The sequence below is a fragment of the Chaetodon auriga genome, chromosome 3, assembly GCF_051107435.1.
Source record: "Chaetodon auriga isolate fChaAug3 chromosome 3, fChaAug3.hap1, whole genome shotgun sequence".
Taxonomy (NCBI): domain Eukaryota; kingdom Metazoa; phylum Chordata; class Actinopteri; order Chaetodontiformes; family Chaetodontidae; genus Chaetodon; species Chaetodon auriga.
Window position 1 is genome coordinate 17,981,433 of NC_135076.1, and position 15,617 is coordinate 17,997,049.

At 45.1% G+C, this 15,617-nt stretch overlaps 1 protein-coding gene across 1 annotated transcript in view; it reads right to left on the bottom strand.

Moving 5' to 3' along the window:
- rnf220b (ring finger protein 220b) overlaps nucleotides 1-11,418 on the bottom strand; it is a 30,493-nt gene extending 19,075 nt beyond the window's left edge. Inside the window, exons 1-2 of the mRNA XM_076726680.1 lie at nucleotides 11,376-11,418; nucleotides 9,426-10,037 (exon numbers count right to left, since the gene is read on the bottom strand). Of these exons, the coding sequence (XP_076582795.1) occupies nucleotides 9,426-10,017 (592 nt within the window). The 5' untranslated portion in view covers nucleotides 10,018-10,037; nucleotides 11,376-11,418. The remainder of the gene's footprint in view (nucleotides 1-9,425; nucleotides 10,038-11,375) is intronic.
- Nucleotides 11,419-15,617: the final 4,199 nt, after the last annotated feature.

The following is a 15,617-nucleotide window of genomic DNA, read 5'->3' on the forward strand; positions in this document are numbered from 1 at the left end:
AGAAGCGTGCACAACCAAATACAACAGCACCACAGCACTCACCACACGCATCAGTGACCACACAGCACAACGAATACCACATCTCCACAAAAATTGAACTATATAAACTTCACAAAATAAATACTTGTGTTCCCTCTGTGTGATCAGATACTTTGAATTCTGCATGAAAAATCTGTTGTCCGCATGCTCTAATCTATCGTGTGGCTCAGGCATTCCACTGCAAACAAAGGTGAGCAGTAAATAATGCTTTTATAGTTGTTGATGTTTTCCTTTGTGGGCAAAGGGCAGAGCATCCCTGCATGCTGTGTGTGGTATCCCGGCACCACACTGACTCCACTCCCCCAGCCCTCAGCCTTGTTGAAACAAAGATATATTGAGCTTTAATACAAGCACTGAGTGGACGGACGACCCTCCGCATCAGACTAGAAATCACTGTTGCTGATAGTTTTATTGTGTGTGTGTGTGTGTGTGTGTGTGTGTTTGTGTGTGTGTGTGTGTGTGTGTGTGTGTGTGTGTGTGTGTGTAGGTGGATTTGCGCATTTGCCAAAGTGCAAGTGTGAAGTGAAGCTAAGTGAAAATGCACACGTTGTAAAGGTTTGAGTGTGAGAAAGAGAGAGGGCAGAAATGTGTGTACAAACACATTTCTGAGTGTTTGTGTGCTTGTGCATATATCATTCACACACACACACACACACCGCACACACACACACACACACACACACACACACACACACACCTATATGTAGCCCTGGTGAGCGCAGCGCAGTGTGAGCCCCCGTCGATACGCCCCTCCGATCTCCCCTGTCAGCAAACACAGGAGAACAAAGAGGCCTGTGGCAGTGCAGCGGGTATAGATCTTCTCCCCTGTGTTCTCGCTCAGTGGGGTCACACAGGAGCCGCTCACAGTTCAGTCTCCTCGACTTGACTGATCGGGAGCTTTGAGGCGCTGCTAATGAGACTGGACCCTCTCCAGTCCGCGGGACCCTGAACCAGCCCACCCAGAGCAAAACTATGTAGAGTTCAGAAGTCCACTCAGACACAAGCAGCTATTTCAAACACATAAAGCTAATTATTGGTTGTAGACATTATTTGTTAAAGCTCTTAATAGTCAAAGATTACTTAGTGGAGAGACACTGATTATGGATTTTAAAATAAAATATGAGTCTCAGAGGAGAAAGAGCTTGTAAATACCACAAAGTAATAGCTGTAACAGTTATAGCTGAAAAAACAGCAGCTTTGGACAATAAAACTAAAATGCTAAAGTGATACCATACAAACGTGTTTTAAATGGGTTTGACTACATTTTTTTAAGGCAGAGACAAATATCTGTATTTTCCAGGGAGGATTTAAGCTGATGATATTTTGGTGGATATTCAATAACTGTAAATATGAAGATTTTCATGTCAAAAATAACAAGTATTGAATGTTGGCAGAATTGACATATATTTTTATACTTTAAAGGACATTACAACTCCCTTTAAAACTCACATTTCAATAAAAAGAGATCATTAAAGAAATTCAGAAATACGTTTTCATTTAGATTCTCATTTAAGAATCAGCGTTAGAATCAATTCAGGCTTCATTACGACACCCAGAGCGGCATTTTTCATCCAATCTGAGCCATGTGACACTGACAGACTGATACCAGATAACAGATAAAAGACCAATATAATCCAAAAATCAACAATTATATTCTGGTTTATTTTTAGTTTTTACTGTGACACTTGTGCCCTTCATAAGATAAATAAACCTGAGCTCAGTTACACTTCTTTTTCAAACTAAATTAAAAATAATTTCCATATATGCATTTTTTTCTAATAAAAACTGAAAAAAATGCCACAACAGCGCATCTATTACACCCGTTTCCAATGAAAAAGCTTTTTAAATTCTACTGAAAGTCTCAAAACAGGTAAAATTTCACTGTAAACTCGCTTGATGATCCCACTGGACACGTTTTGTGGATAGTTTACAGTGCAGGTAAAGCTCCTGTATGGCTTTTTCTTATGTGAAACTCGACTGTAGCTGAACAGCCACATGTGCTGTAATGGTGTCATTTGCATTGAAACAATCCACAGCATGCACCCCACAATCATTCAGTGATTGATTTGTAATTGCACTAATAGGGTCACGACCAAGACAAAAGGATGCGTAAAGAAGAGTCTCTGCTCTTACTCAGCCTCACGGACTCACGGCGGGCCTGCTGAGCACTGCATGTGTGGTCCGTGGGGACAATTAGCACAATCTCCATACTAATAGCAGCCTGTAATGGACACTGCTGAGCCTGCCAGCCCCTGTGTGTGTGCCTGTAGTGTTTGCATATGCATGTGTGTGTGTGTGTGTGAGGGAATGTTTGCATACGCGCATATCCTTCAGTGTGAGTGCCTTCCTGTGTGTGGTTGAGCATCTGCCTGCCCTCTGGTGTGTGTGTGTTTGTGTCAGTGTTAAGTGCACACTGAGGTCCTCTGTTTATGTATTGTGAGTGTGTTTGTGTGTGTGCGTGCCCTACCAATGTGTGTGTGTAAGCAGCCGGTAGCCTGTATTTTACTGAGGTTACCCCCCCCCACCACCTGACCCCCTTTGCTCGCGGCTCTAACCCTGATCCGCGGCCACTCATTAGCACCATAGTAAAGAGTTGAGACGACACGTAAAAGGTTATATACTGCTGTGCTGCTGTTTTCCTATCAATTATCAGGCCTGTGATTTATGGTCCAGACCCAATGCTATTCTCTGAGGAGAATTGGGGGAGTGTTTACACCCCTAAACTGCGGGGGTGAGGGGTCAATCCTGGCAAACTTTGACCTTTAAGCCAGGGGTGCACCGGCACTGCTGGGAGTTTGCGAACAGCTAAGCAGCACTGGAAGTGACTAAATCGATCAATGGATTTTTAGGATGCATGTGTAAGTAATCTGCTCTGTTTCCCGTTTCCTGCGCTTTCATATACGAGAACTGTCACGTGCACGTGGTTATATAACCTATAAAAATGCTAACTTTCTCTCTAAGACTGTGTCCCTCATCACTCCCTGTTTATCGGAGTAAGACATTGATGTGTCCATGGCATGCACACTTCTTTCTTCTATCAGTCCCACAATAATAATCAGTCAAGTGTGTGGATACTCCGTTTCCTGTACACTAGTGAGAGTGAATAAAGGGAGGAGCGACACCAACCTGAGTCCAATAGTTTTGTTCTTTTCTTATCTCTTCCTTATATTCAAATTCAAAACTGCACAAAAAAAATGCACATTTGATCATCTGCAATTGCTGCCAATCGTGTTCATGAAGCCACTGAATGATGTCGGGACGTCGTGTATTGTCGCGGTGAAGCTATCACGCCTGGCATGCCTTTGACGTACTGGCTTTTGTCAAGCTCCTCCACAGCTGGGAGACTTGCAACAAGCACAAGTGACATGCTGTAATAAGGTTTGTGTGTGACACAAGGCAAACACACATACACTATATATATGTGTGTGTGTGTGTGTGTGTGTGTGTGTGTGTGTGTGTGTAAGTTCCTGGCTGCCATCCAGGCGTGCAGGATTGGTATGGTCTTGCTGTCTGTCTGCACTGCTCCTCAGCAGCATGTGTTTAACCCCAGCATTTGGCCTTCCTGCCCTCTCTATCAGCCTGACTGATTTGTTAGGCTCCGGGGACAGGACGGAGGATGTGAGTTTGTGCGTGCGTGTGTGCCACTTCTTACGAACCTGCGATTCAATCTACAGAAATTTCCCCCCCACGCCTTTACCCTGAGCCTTTCATATACGCACACACATACACATACACACACAGACCGGGACTTTGATGTGAGATCAGAGGCGGCCGTGATGCAAGTCGATCAGGTGCGCAGAGAGAGAGAGAGAGAGAGAGAGAGAGGAGTAGAAAGGGTGAAAACAGAGAGATGGGAAGAAGGAAAGATGGCCTCTGTTAAAACAAGGCTGTTGTTTTAACGACCCCTGGGCCCTGCACTCGTTACGACTCCCTCTCTCTGCCCGTCTCTCTCTCTCTTTACACAGAAGCAGCCCTGTTGGTGTGAGCCAATCACAGCAGGCAACTTCAAGATGTGCTATGACTCATGTTTCGGCAGAACATTCTGTTGACCATCTAACAGGTGCTGATGGTCAAAAAAGACCCCCACGCACACACACACACACACACACACACACCCACACACACACACACACACACACACACACTGATATCCCCATGCTACTGTAAAGGGCTACTGCCAGACTTATAGAAATCCTGTCTGTCTCCGACAAGCCGTGTGGTCCCGCAGCCTCTGAAACATCTGAAGACACACCAGCAGCATGGAAGCTGCGTTCACAAATATGCAATAACATGTAAATCTAAATACATAAAGAAAATACGTCCTCGCTTCCATCTCGCCGGCCCTTATAAGATGAAGGGAAGGGGGTAAAAAGCCAAGAAGAAGTTTCCCCTCCTGCCAGGATGAAAGCCTCTTTTACTTGGGAGAACATTAGGAGAACAAGCTACCATCACAACAGGAGGGGGAAAAGTCAACCGCGGCGTGCTCTCACATCAAACACGACCACCATTAATATTGTAATGCTTCCTCCCTGAGTGTCTGAAATCAAGAACAAGCCTACCAGTGTGGTCAGTAAGAGAGGCGGTTACAGATGTCATTTATATGGGAAAATAAAAACAGCCTGAACAACACTGTGGCTGCAGTATGTGTTGCTGTGAAGAACCAGGAGTTTTATATCTGGACTTCATGTTTTTTTTTGTTTTTTAATGAATTTAGAAGTAATTTCTGGAATGATTTATTAAAGCTTGATGGTCCTAAACTTTGTAAAAGATGAAAAACACTCAGATCAACCATTTTTTCCCTTGACAATATATTATGCTGTCATGATTTCATGATTTTTTTTCTCTTCGTGTCTCACTTTGGATGCCTGTTCATCTCATCTTTTTCTCTCCTCGCTCTTATCTGCCAACATTCCCAGCTGTATTGTTCACGTTTGCACTTTATTATTACCACACTACTCCAGTTTTCTTTCTAAAGTGTGTTCGTGACAGATCACACCAACACAAAATCACACCAAAAAAAAAAAAAAAAAATGGGGAACATAAAAAACTAGATATAAGTATATGTTGAGTGCGACTGTTGATGCGTGGAGGGCACATGCAAGTCCGCCTGATAAGGAGTGTACACCCTGGGAATAATAGCGGGCAGCAGATACTATATGTGTATGCATGAGCATCGAGTGGTTGCTATTGATCTCCTGTGGTCTGCCAGTGGGATGTAAACACTGTGTCTTTCAACAGGAAGCTCCACTCAATACGAGCAGCCGTCAACGACTGCTACACAGAAAACACATCGCACAGACGCCCCCCGTTATCAAATCAGCACACACAGCTAGACTATACGGCCGCGCGTGTGTGTGTGTGTGTGTGTGTGTGTGTGTGTGTGTGTATTAATCATGTTGTGGGGACATAAACCTGTGTGTACAGTCACATTGTGGGGACAAAACACAAATCCTCATAATGTAAATCATTAAATTTTAGGGTGAAGACTTGGGTTAGGGTTAGGTTAAGGGTTGGGGTACTCTTCATTGTCAGGGTGTCTGTGCATTATTTTGATGAGTTTCGTGATTTAATGAATGACCACAAGCTCCTGTGTGGGTTAATTCTCCAATACTTAATTTAGCAGAAAAGCAATTAGATTATCTTTAAACAACACTGTTCTCCTTAAATCCTGGAAACACTTTGGAGATATGAGATTTTCACCTGACAGGTGTAATATATTTAAATCCAAGTCAGATCCATCTAAATGCACACAGGCATACACCCACCTTCAGACACACAAGCAAAGTGTGTAAGCTGTGTCTGGAACAAGCTCCTACCCATCAAACTTCACCACACAGATAATCCACATGCCGAATCTAAGATGAATCTATGTAATATTGATTCTGTTCGGCTGCCGCACTGGTCGGCTAACAACCCATGAATAACCGACCGTGGAGGACACTTACACTCTGAGCGCATCTGGTGGAGAATCCTCAGTGTGTTACGCTTACATGTTTCCCCTCTATTAACTTCCTGCAGGATTTCTTTACACTCAGGTGAAGACTTGGTGAGTCTCTCAGTGCTTCATCCCAGCAGACTTCGACGGTCCGTGTCTGATTTAGAGGCCTGATGCACAGATTTTGTTGTGTCAAAGAGTCTGTGTTAAGTACCTTTAGTCAGATTTAATACTTGCTGAGAAGCTTTCATGTTTCACCTTTCCAAAATAGGTGCCCGCAGACTCACCTGGGCCATGCACAAACAACTAATACTACTTGTATTCATTGTGCCTGTAGAGTACACTGCACATTTGATGAGAATGATGTTTAGGAAAGCAATATTTTTTAAGTGTCATGTACACCAAGATCATCCACAGCACAGTAATTCCCATGTGTGTGAATCTCTTTGCAATCATCCACATGGTAAAAAGTTGCAACTGACACTATAAGTTTTTGTTTTGTCAGCAGGAGGCCGTTCAACCAAATTTGCAACAAGCAACCTGCAGCATGAGCTAATTTCACGTTCTCGTTAATTTGGACATGTTTCACTGATCAAAACAAAGGGCGTATTTGCAGCAACCCATGCATGTGCATGCAAGACAGGCGTCGGCTTAACTGCAATGTGCAAGAGACAAACACTCGTGAAGCGGGACGCTGCTGCCAATTGTGATCTATGCGTAAGACTGCTTTGGTGAAACAGGAAGAGAAGAGAAGAGGAGAGAAGAGAAAACTCACTTTACTGCCAGTCAGACAACAGTCGACTGTCTTTGTCCACTCTGCAGGTGAAGGCTTTCACTTTTGTGACAGCCACATTCAGGAGTTTGCTGTGTTACAAGTATCACAATACAGGGGCTCTCAAACATCTGGCTCCAGTTATCACAGCTCTCACTCAGCTTTGCCACCACAGTAAGATGTAGACACACACACACACACACACACACACACACACACACACACAGAGCACTCCGTCAGCGTCTGGCCATGGTGTGTTTTGCCACTCCACTCCTCCGGTTTCCCAACTCGTGTTTCTGGTAAAGGGCCATTTTAGTTCCAGCTCAGGCCTGGAGCGGAAAGCATCTCCCTGAGGAAAATAAGCATGACTCGCTCCAGTGAAGACATCTGCCCTTTGAAAGCGAGCATGGCTGTTTGAACAGCTGTCAGAGCACACCGTGCGTCTCAGACCTTCCCTGATAAAACAGAGGCAAGTCTGGGAGGGAAAAACCGATGGAAGAAAGACACTAAGTGGACAGAAGGAGACATCCACTGGCAGTGATACACAAGGCAGATGGGAAGTGGGGTCCTACCTGCATGTTGTGTAGACTGACAGAAGCTACCTGAGGAGCTACAGCACTTGGTCACCTGTGCTCAGGCCTGAACACTATACAGCACATGATATTTCAAGTGTAAAGTAAATTGAGTTAAATCACAGTTTCTGTGAGCGGAGTCCAACTCCCTGGATCAGTGCCTTGCCTTTAGGCAGTGTCAGGAGTATTCCTAATGACTTATGTCTTAGCAGTAGACCAAAGCACTTGGAGGAAGCCAACACAGACGTGGAGAGAACATGCAAACCCGACACTGAAGGTCATTTCAATAATAAAGGAAGCTTAAAAAGTATAAAAGTGGGTTTTTATGGTTTAGTTTGTACTTCAGTGAGTATTTGCATTGCCATCGCTGCAGACACACTCTCACAACCCAAGAAGATTTCAAGCTTAACACTTAAGACGTTTGGTCCTGAAGTGACTGTCTGTTACCCAGTCAAGAGGAACAAGTGTATGTCAGACTTAGAAAAGTGCTGGGAGCTCAATTGCATTAAAGCTCTTAGTTTGCCTGAGCTCCAATCTAATTGGATAAAGCTGGAAAAGCAGCTTCCAATGTGCACGAATCCTTTTTTTTTTTTTTTTTTTTTGGCCCAAACTCATTTTTTGGGAGGAGAGATGCTCCCCATGTTCTATTCCAGCCCATCTTTTGTCCTTGTCAACATTTCCCAAATGAGATTCCCAAAATCAGGAGGTGAGGGGAGCACGCATGCTCGAGTGCACAGAGCAAACATTGTCAGACAGACACACCTCTCACACCAGCATGCTGGCTGGCATCTCCTTCCTTTCCTGTCCTTATTAAAATTCCATATTGAGATTCCTTGCTGCCACTCCGCCTCCCTGGCCCTGTCACTCAGCCACCAACCGGCGACAAAATCAGCAAGTTTCAACAAAGACGCACACATATGCATAGAGACACACACAATCCAAACTTTTCTTAAGACAACTTGTCCCTGCTCCCGCCCTTTATGTGTGGGATGAAAGTTTCCTTTCGGTGATATGTATGAGAGCGTGTATCAGCGTCTCCCCCTCCTGCCTTCACCCCTCTCCATCTCTGCCCCCCCCCCTCCCTCCCCCGTCTCATTGTCATTATTTTCGATGGTGTCCCCCTCTGATCTGCCGAGCCTTTGGGTGCTCGCTCTCCTCTCTCTCTCTCTGTCTTTCTCTGGTCCCTTTCATCTGTCAGGCGCTCCCCTTGGCGACCGCCACTGAGGGGGTTTGATTTCCCATCATGCCTAGCATTGCCTCCCTGACTCCGACTCCCTCTCTCCCCACCCCCTCTCCCTCTGAGGCGAGTGTTGTGCCCCCGCGTCGTTGGGCAATTATCCCCAGGAGTAATGAGGAGCGTCTCTCCCTCCGTAGCGCACTGACTGACACCTCTCCCACTCATTTGTCAACAAATCAGACGGCTGGTGTGGGCGGCCATATTGAGCTGAGGGTTGTCGTAGGGAAGCTCAGGCTGAGGCGCATCGTCGAGTCTCTCTCTCTCTCTCTCTCTGTCTCCCCCTCTCTCTTTTTCTCTCTCCTCCTCCATCCCTTCCTCTCTATCTCTGCCACCTCGTTATCTCTGACAGGATGTCATTCGTTCCAACTCTCACTCCTCCTGTGTCAACCCTCCACACGCTCCGATGTATTTGTGTTCCTCAGCCGCCAAGAAAAGCCTGACTTCCAATAGGCCTAATGGTCATATGTGGCTAATGATCACTAAGCTGAACAAGTGACACTATTCAATTTATTTGTGTCAAAGTCAGTCACAGCCAGTCGCTGTAAACACTTTGTCCAACTAGGCGATAAAGACTAGAGCGCGAAAGGGAAAATATTTTCAGATATGTCTTTACTCACAAAGGCTCCTTTCAATTTGTCACCATTAGTCGATGCAGCTGTAGACGATATGTAAATGTCATGTGCCGTGCCACGTCAAGGTGAGGCAGGTCTTTGATGTGCCAATTAAACTCTGCGTATTTCGCTGCATGCTGTAAAGGTGTGAGATGAATGACTGTATGCGAGCTTCAGATGTGAGAAGGGAGGGCCGAGCGTGTTTACACACCGAGACATGCATCAGATGTGTGTTTCCGTGAGTCGAGTGTGTACTTACTGTGCTCTTTGCGCTCCTCCGGGCTCAGTGAAGCCTCTCCATCAGACAGCAGGCCGGACATGGAGAAGAGCTTCCTCCCTGAGTCCTCCCCAGCTTTGAGGGAGCCTCCCGGGGAGCCGAAGTCAAACTCCTTTCCCTCCACTTCCGGGAAGCAGCTTTTCAGCCTCTTGGCAGGGGTGAAAGCTGACTGGTAAACCCCCGACTCCCTCTCCTCTTGCGGGGAGGAGAAAGGCCGGAAGGCGCCCACCCCGCTGTGGTTGAGCATGCTCAGGGTGGAGCAGTCCAGGTTTGGTGGGGTGAACTGGGGGTGCAGGTGGAGCAGGGAGGCTGGGAAGTCTCGGGAGGGAAAGGTGCCTGACATGGGGCCCTGGCGCTGATACATGGAGGTGAAAGTGTAAGAGGCCGAGGGGAAGGGGAGGTGGAGGTCTTTCTCCACCGAAGCGGGGACGCCGAAGGGCCTGGGAGCCTGGCAGGGGACGGATGCGTCTCGGCCGGCCTCGGCAGTGGAGGCGAGGACCATCAGGGCGGGTGAGGCCAGTGGAGCTGGCAGGTAGGAGGGGCTGTCCATCTTGAAGGGGCGGTGGAGGTCCATACACCTCCCTGTTAGTGGTCCTGAGGAGAGGGAGAGGACACATGGAGTGAGAGGAGAGAGCTGAGGTGGAGCGTAAAGACTGAGCTACAGCACATGATGAAAAAAAAAAAAAGAAATTACAAATTGTTTCAAAAGATGCTTTTTTAGGTTCTTTATTCTTTCAAATGTGGCACAGAAAAAAAAAATTCTTACACCAATCTGGATTATAATTATTAGTTTGAGTTGAGGTTGATAAGTGAGTTTGATTTACCCCAAAAACATTTCATTTATATTTCATTTTGACGAGTTTATAGGGACTTTTTTTTTCTTTTTTTCTTTTATTGCCAAAATCTTCATGTCTTCATTTTGTGAAACACACCCAGTTGCAACTCAAGAGGTATTTTTACAATTACAGTTTTGGACTAATTTCAATAGAAATGGGTTGGAGGAGGCCTACTGTGCCTGTAAATAATTACGACGGAATAAATTGCCAATAAAACACACACGTAGCCTGCAAAAGATCAATTTAATAGTGAAGTATAAGCAATTAGATTTGGGAAAATCCTCCAAACATGTTCGGAAAAAAGAACAAGTCCTCTTTTTTCTACTCTGTAATGAATTAATTGTCTCAGTAAATCAATGAATTGTAAATCATGCTGATTGTTTCCAATGAAATAAAATCTGTGGTGGGTCTTTTAAAGTAGAAAAAAAAAACTTCCCGGAAGAGAAGTTTTCCAACATTTCTGTTTCTGCACAAAAACATCAAAGTACTAACTGAGTTTAATTAATTGCAGTTTCGTTAAAATAATAAGAAAAACATTTAATAATTATCTATTAGAATCGGGGTAATGCTTCGTCTAAATGAGCTGTTTTTCCGTTTCCTAAACTGAAATTTAATTTATTTGGGTTATTTCGTAAAAAAGGACGAAATAAGACAGCAAAGTTTGGTTCCGCTGATTCACCTTTTGAACTGCATCAGTCTTTTTTTTCCCGGTTCATGAACCAAAACATGTGTTGGTGTAATTATGCAGGATGAAAATGAAAGTTTGCGCACATCAGCGACAGCCTCAGCCGGCTTGACAACACTTTACTTCAACCAACTGAAAAATGAACGTAGTCTATATCGCAATTTCTACACAATCTACGCACAAAGGTCAAGATTTGACCCCGTTACAGCGCAAAAAAAATCAACATTTCTCAATCTTCCACATCGTTTCAAACCCGAGAACAGTTTTCCAGCCAGAGCGCACAAGTTCCGTCAACTACTGCAAAGCCTCACACCCGGCAGAACTCATGGCAATCAAATAACCAATGAAGCCAATTAAAACAAATGAAGCCGTAATCACTCGTGTTTCCACGCAGCATCCGCCGGTCCTTACCTTGTGCTCAAAGCGAGATTTACTTCTCCGTCAGGCAACTCTCTCACTCTCCCTCTCTTTCAACTTGTAATTTCAAGGACGCGGCACTTTCTCCCAGTCGCGCAGGAAAAAGGAGCCGAAAGAGGAAAAAAGCGCGCAGCTGCGGGCAGCGTCGGCTTTCCCGGTCCTCCTCCAGATGTTGAGAGTGTTGAGCAGTGAATTAACGCTGAGATGCGCGTAGTTTGGAGAGGTGTAGTCACTGTGTTTCTGGGGAACGATCAGGGCATCAGTGAGTGGACTGGCTGCGGGTCGGTCTCACTGTGTTGGTCCTTCCTTCATGCGCTCCGTGTGACAATCCCCCCCCCCCCCCCCCTCCCCACTTCCCCTCCTTTCCTCTCCCCCTATTTCCCTGCCCTCTTTCTGTGTAGCCTCCCCCCTCTCTTCCCTGTGCTCTCCCCCTGAGATGGACACATTCAATTTCTTGCCCTGGCTGGATGTGTTAGAGTGAAATCAAGTCAAAAGAAAAAATACAGTATTCAGTTTTCAGGGAGAAAACAAGACAACTTTGTGCCACAGAGGTGACAGACCACATAACTCTTATAGATTATAGCACAAAAACACCTGTATTCTTAATGAAAACCTGTATCACCTGTAAATACCTTGAAATGTGGAGGATCACAGCCACCAAATACATATTTTAGAAAGAACATACCTGCACTATATGAAGACTTTTCACCATAAAAAGCTTAAACTCAGTGCATGAGGTCACACAAGTGAACTCCAGTCATCACTTTCACTGGGTTGGTGTCACTGCTTTGCCAGTCTGAATGGCAGGTGATGGAGTTATCCTCTCCGCCGTGCCTCACTGAGCCTGTACAGTCTCCAGCCGCTGTGATTGACACTTGGGAACATTCCCTTTTGATGAGACACAATGCAAACCGATGGTATTATTTGTCACAGATAATCTGCTTTCAACTCCGACACATTACACACAGCGTAATATCTACATTATTCATATCTGATTTCCAGCACATTGTCAGAAAGCACAGCTCAGAGCGCCACAAATCAGCCCAAATCACTCTTAATTTGTTTTTATCGGTATTGGTATTGCTTAAAGACTTTTTGAAATAATGTAATTGAAATAATTCCTTATTCCCCCGAGCCAATCCAGAGGCTTTACACTGCTAATCTAATGTGACACGCAATTTCCGTCTCTCAGACGATTGCTTCCCCTCAGGTCCCTGTCTTTAATGAACAGCCATTTGGCTGTGAGCCTGTGTGTGTGCATGTGTGTGTGTGTGTGAGTGCATGTGTGTGTGAGTGTGATCAGAGAGCAGGAAAGAGTCCTGAGATAGGAAATGAGTGAACTGGGAATATCACGGCCAGGAAGAAGACACAAGGAAGAAGTTCATGGGGAGACGTAGCTGGAAATCAGTGTGTTCACCGTGCTAACTCAGCCTGAAAACACACTGGATAATTGGGATATAGAAATAAATATTGACTCTCTTGTCTACATTACCTAAGACTGAAGAGAGCTGCGATTTAGCCCCCGACAGTTAATCTGCCCCACTCATCCATAATGTGATCCCTGAGATGGACCTTTCCATGTGTGCCGCTGCCTCTCACACCTAAAGACAGCCGCTTGGTGAGGAGGTGGAGGGCCAGACAGCAGATGCAGACCTTTAAATGGACACATAAACCAGAGTCCAGACTGACTCCAACAGTCTTGCCCTTGGACCAATATGGGAGCGGGTAACACATGTCTTCTGTGTGACAAGGCAAGGTCATCACTCCACTCAGCAAGCGCCCTCTTCCTCACACATTGTTTTGGGGTGAGACAACCGTATGCTGTCAAACAGACAAAGTCATAATACAGGTCAGACAAGACTGAACTAATATGAAGCTGCATTCGCACATCACATCAGCTCAGGGTGAGGATAAACTTTGTTTCATGACAAAGTAACGATCAAAGGTAATCTGAGAAACTGGTTTTCTGTTCCTTTACTGGAAATGCCAAAAATATCCTAATTTGCCCGTTGATCAGTGAACACACAAGCGGTTCCATTGACATTAGGATTATTATTTCTACACTGTTCTCCCAATTTGCCCATATGTGCTTGTGGCTGTGGGTGGTGCATAGTGGATGATGGGTGTGTGTCCTGCAGGCCCAGTGAAGTGTTAATGATGTCCCCGCTGCCTCAGCCAGGTTATGGCACAGGGGCCGTTAGCCGCCCTGGGTAAACTGCATGGCTCCCAGAATAAATTGCCACCCGGAGCCACGCAGGCTGGTCAGCCAGCCAATTACAGGCCTGCCCGCTCAGCTGAGGATGATGGGATACGATGTTAATTGTATGTCTTCATTTTCTGGCAGGAGGTGAGTCACTTGGCTGTCTTCTTGACTGCCATACACACACACACACACACACACACGGAGCACAGCATCTCAATGCACACGCTTTATGCTTTGATTTGGTCTCTTTTTGCGTTTGTCCTGTTTATCCTGTCTCGTAGTTTGTTTCTTTACTTTACTTGACGAGTCATTTTCAAGCAATTTTGATGTGTTTAAATGTTACAGCTTAGTTTCTCTGGTCTTCAGTGTTAATTCCGACATGTAAGAGATGAGTCGAGACGAATGAAATCAACAATGATGAGAGCTCTCCACTTCTTTTATTACGATGCCAGGGGTCATCAGCGGAGTCTTTTAACTTTCGCAATACATAATTGGAACAGTGAACAGTAAATAGTCACATCTTTATTTTTTCACTCTCCTGCTTTCATTCCCAGGTCTTGTTTTTGGGGCGTGGAGTAAACTAAGTTACTGCCGTAATCATTTCCACAGACCACTTAGTGATAATTACCTTTTTGCTGTGAGACTCGCAATCTCCAATTACAGCAGATTGCGTTCAGAATTTATACGATTTCCCCTAATCAAAAACAAAAGCAGATGAAAATGAAGAAAAAAGGAAATGATTTCTTTTTTTGCTAGTGATTTGAACCTGCTGGAGAGGCTGAAGAGAGATGTACCAGACTGAACATTTCAGCAGTTATAAGAACAAGTGTACAGGACAACAGAGTGCCCCAGCAGGATCCCCGCAGTGGCAGCAGCAGTGGTGGAGATGAAGAGTGCTCAGTTCTCTGGAGTCAGTTGGGTAGGAGTTGTGCGGCGGAGTGCTACACTCCTCAGTATATCAACATAGAGACTGTCTGGTAGCAGTGCTATGGAGAGAGAGGTTAGCTACTATATTAACATAGGGAGAGACAGCGCCAGAGCAGAGCAGTCTGCCAAGGACTGAGCAGTGGAAGTGAGACAGAGAGAGAGGCCATCGACCAGACAGCTACAAGATGGAGTGGAAGGGAACGTGTGAGAGATGAGCTGTCGAACATGTGACAATGTGTGTGTGCGTGTGAGGGAAAGTGTGTGCGTGTGTGTGTGTGAGACAGCTCCCCAAAGCAGCCAGCGAGCGTGAATGTGAGGAGGAATACAGAGAGGTGCATTATGGTCTCAATCATTGATCGCTTCCTCCCAAGGGGGCTGGTGACTGCCCCCCACCACACACACACACACACACACACACACACACACACCAGAATCCTGTATGTTTACACATTCACAGCACACACCCGTGTCAGCGGGCCGATACTCTTTGCATGTACTCAACTTTGTCTCTATACCACTGAAGTTAAATTCGCTGAACTGAAAACAGTTTTATCAACACAACACTGTGGATTTAAGTGGTTGTAAAAGATGCAAAATATTCGGCATAGAGAATAAGCAATGCATGCTGTGTGACTTCAGGGAACATACTGTCCAATTATAGCATAACTTAAAGGATATGCTTTTCTTACTGTCAACAAAACCCATGAAAACACCAGAACCAGTGAGTGTTAGTCCTCCCACCCTGCCTGTGACACAAGTCTATTTGTTCGTATAAATATTTAAAGGAGGGTCACAAGCGTAAAGTTTAAAAACTAAAAAAAAATAAGACATTGTCTGAAAAAAACACTGAAAGTAGTGTAATATAAATTCCTTTCCAACAGATGTACGTGAATAAAGCAGAAGGCATTGTGGGATTCCAGGTGACCCAGGACTGAACAATGAAATGAAAAAAAGGAGGGGTAAAAAATTTTGACTATATATAAATGAGGACAGGGTATGCATGGAGGGTCCACAGTGATTTATCAGAAAAACTGACAATGAAAAAGTGACGCAGCAGTGAGACAGGAAGTTCAATCCTTATCTGCTGTGGATAAACGTCTGTAGAG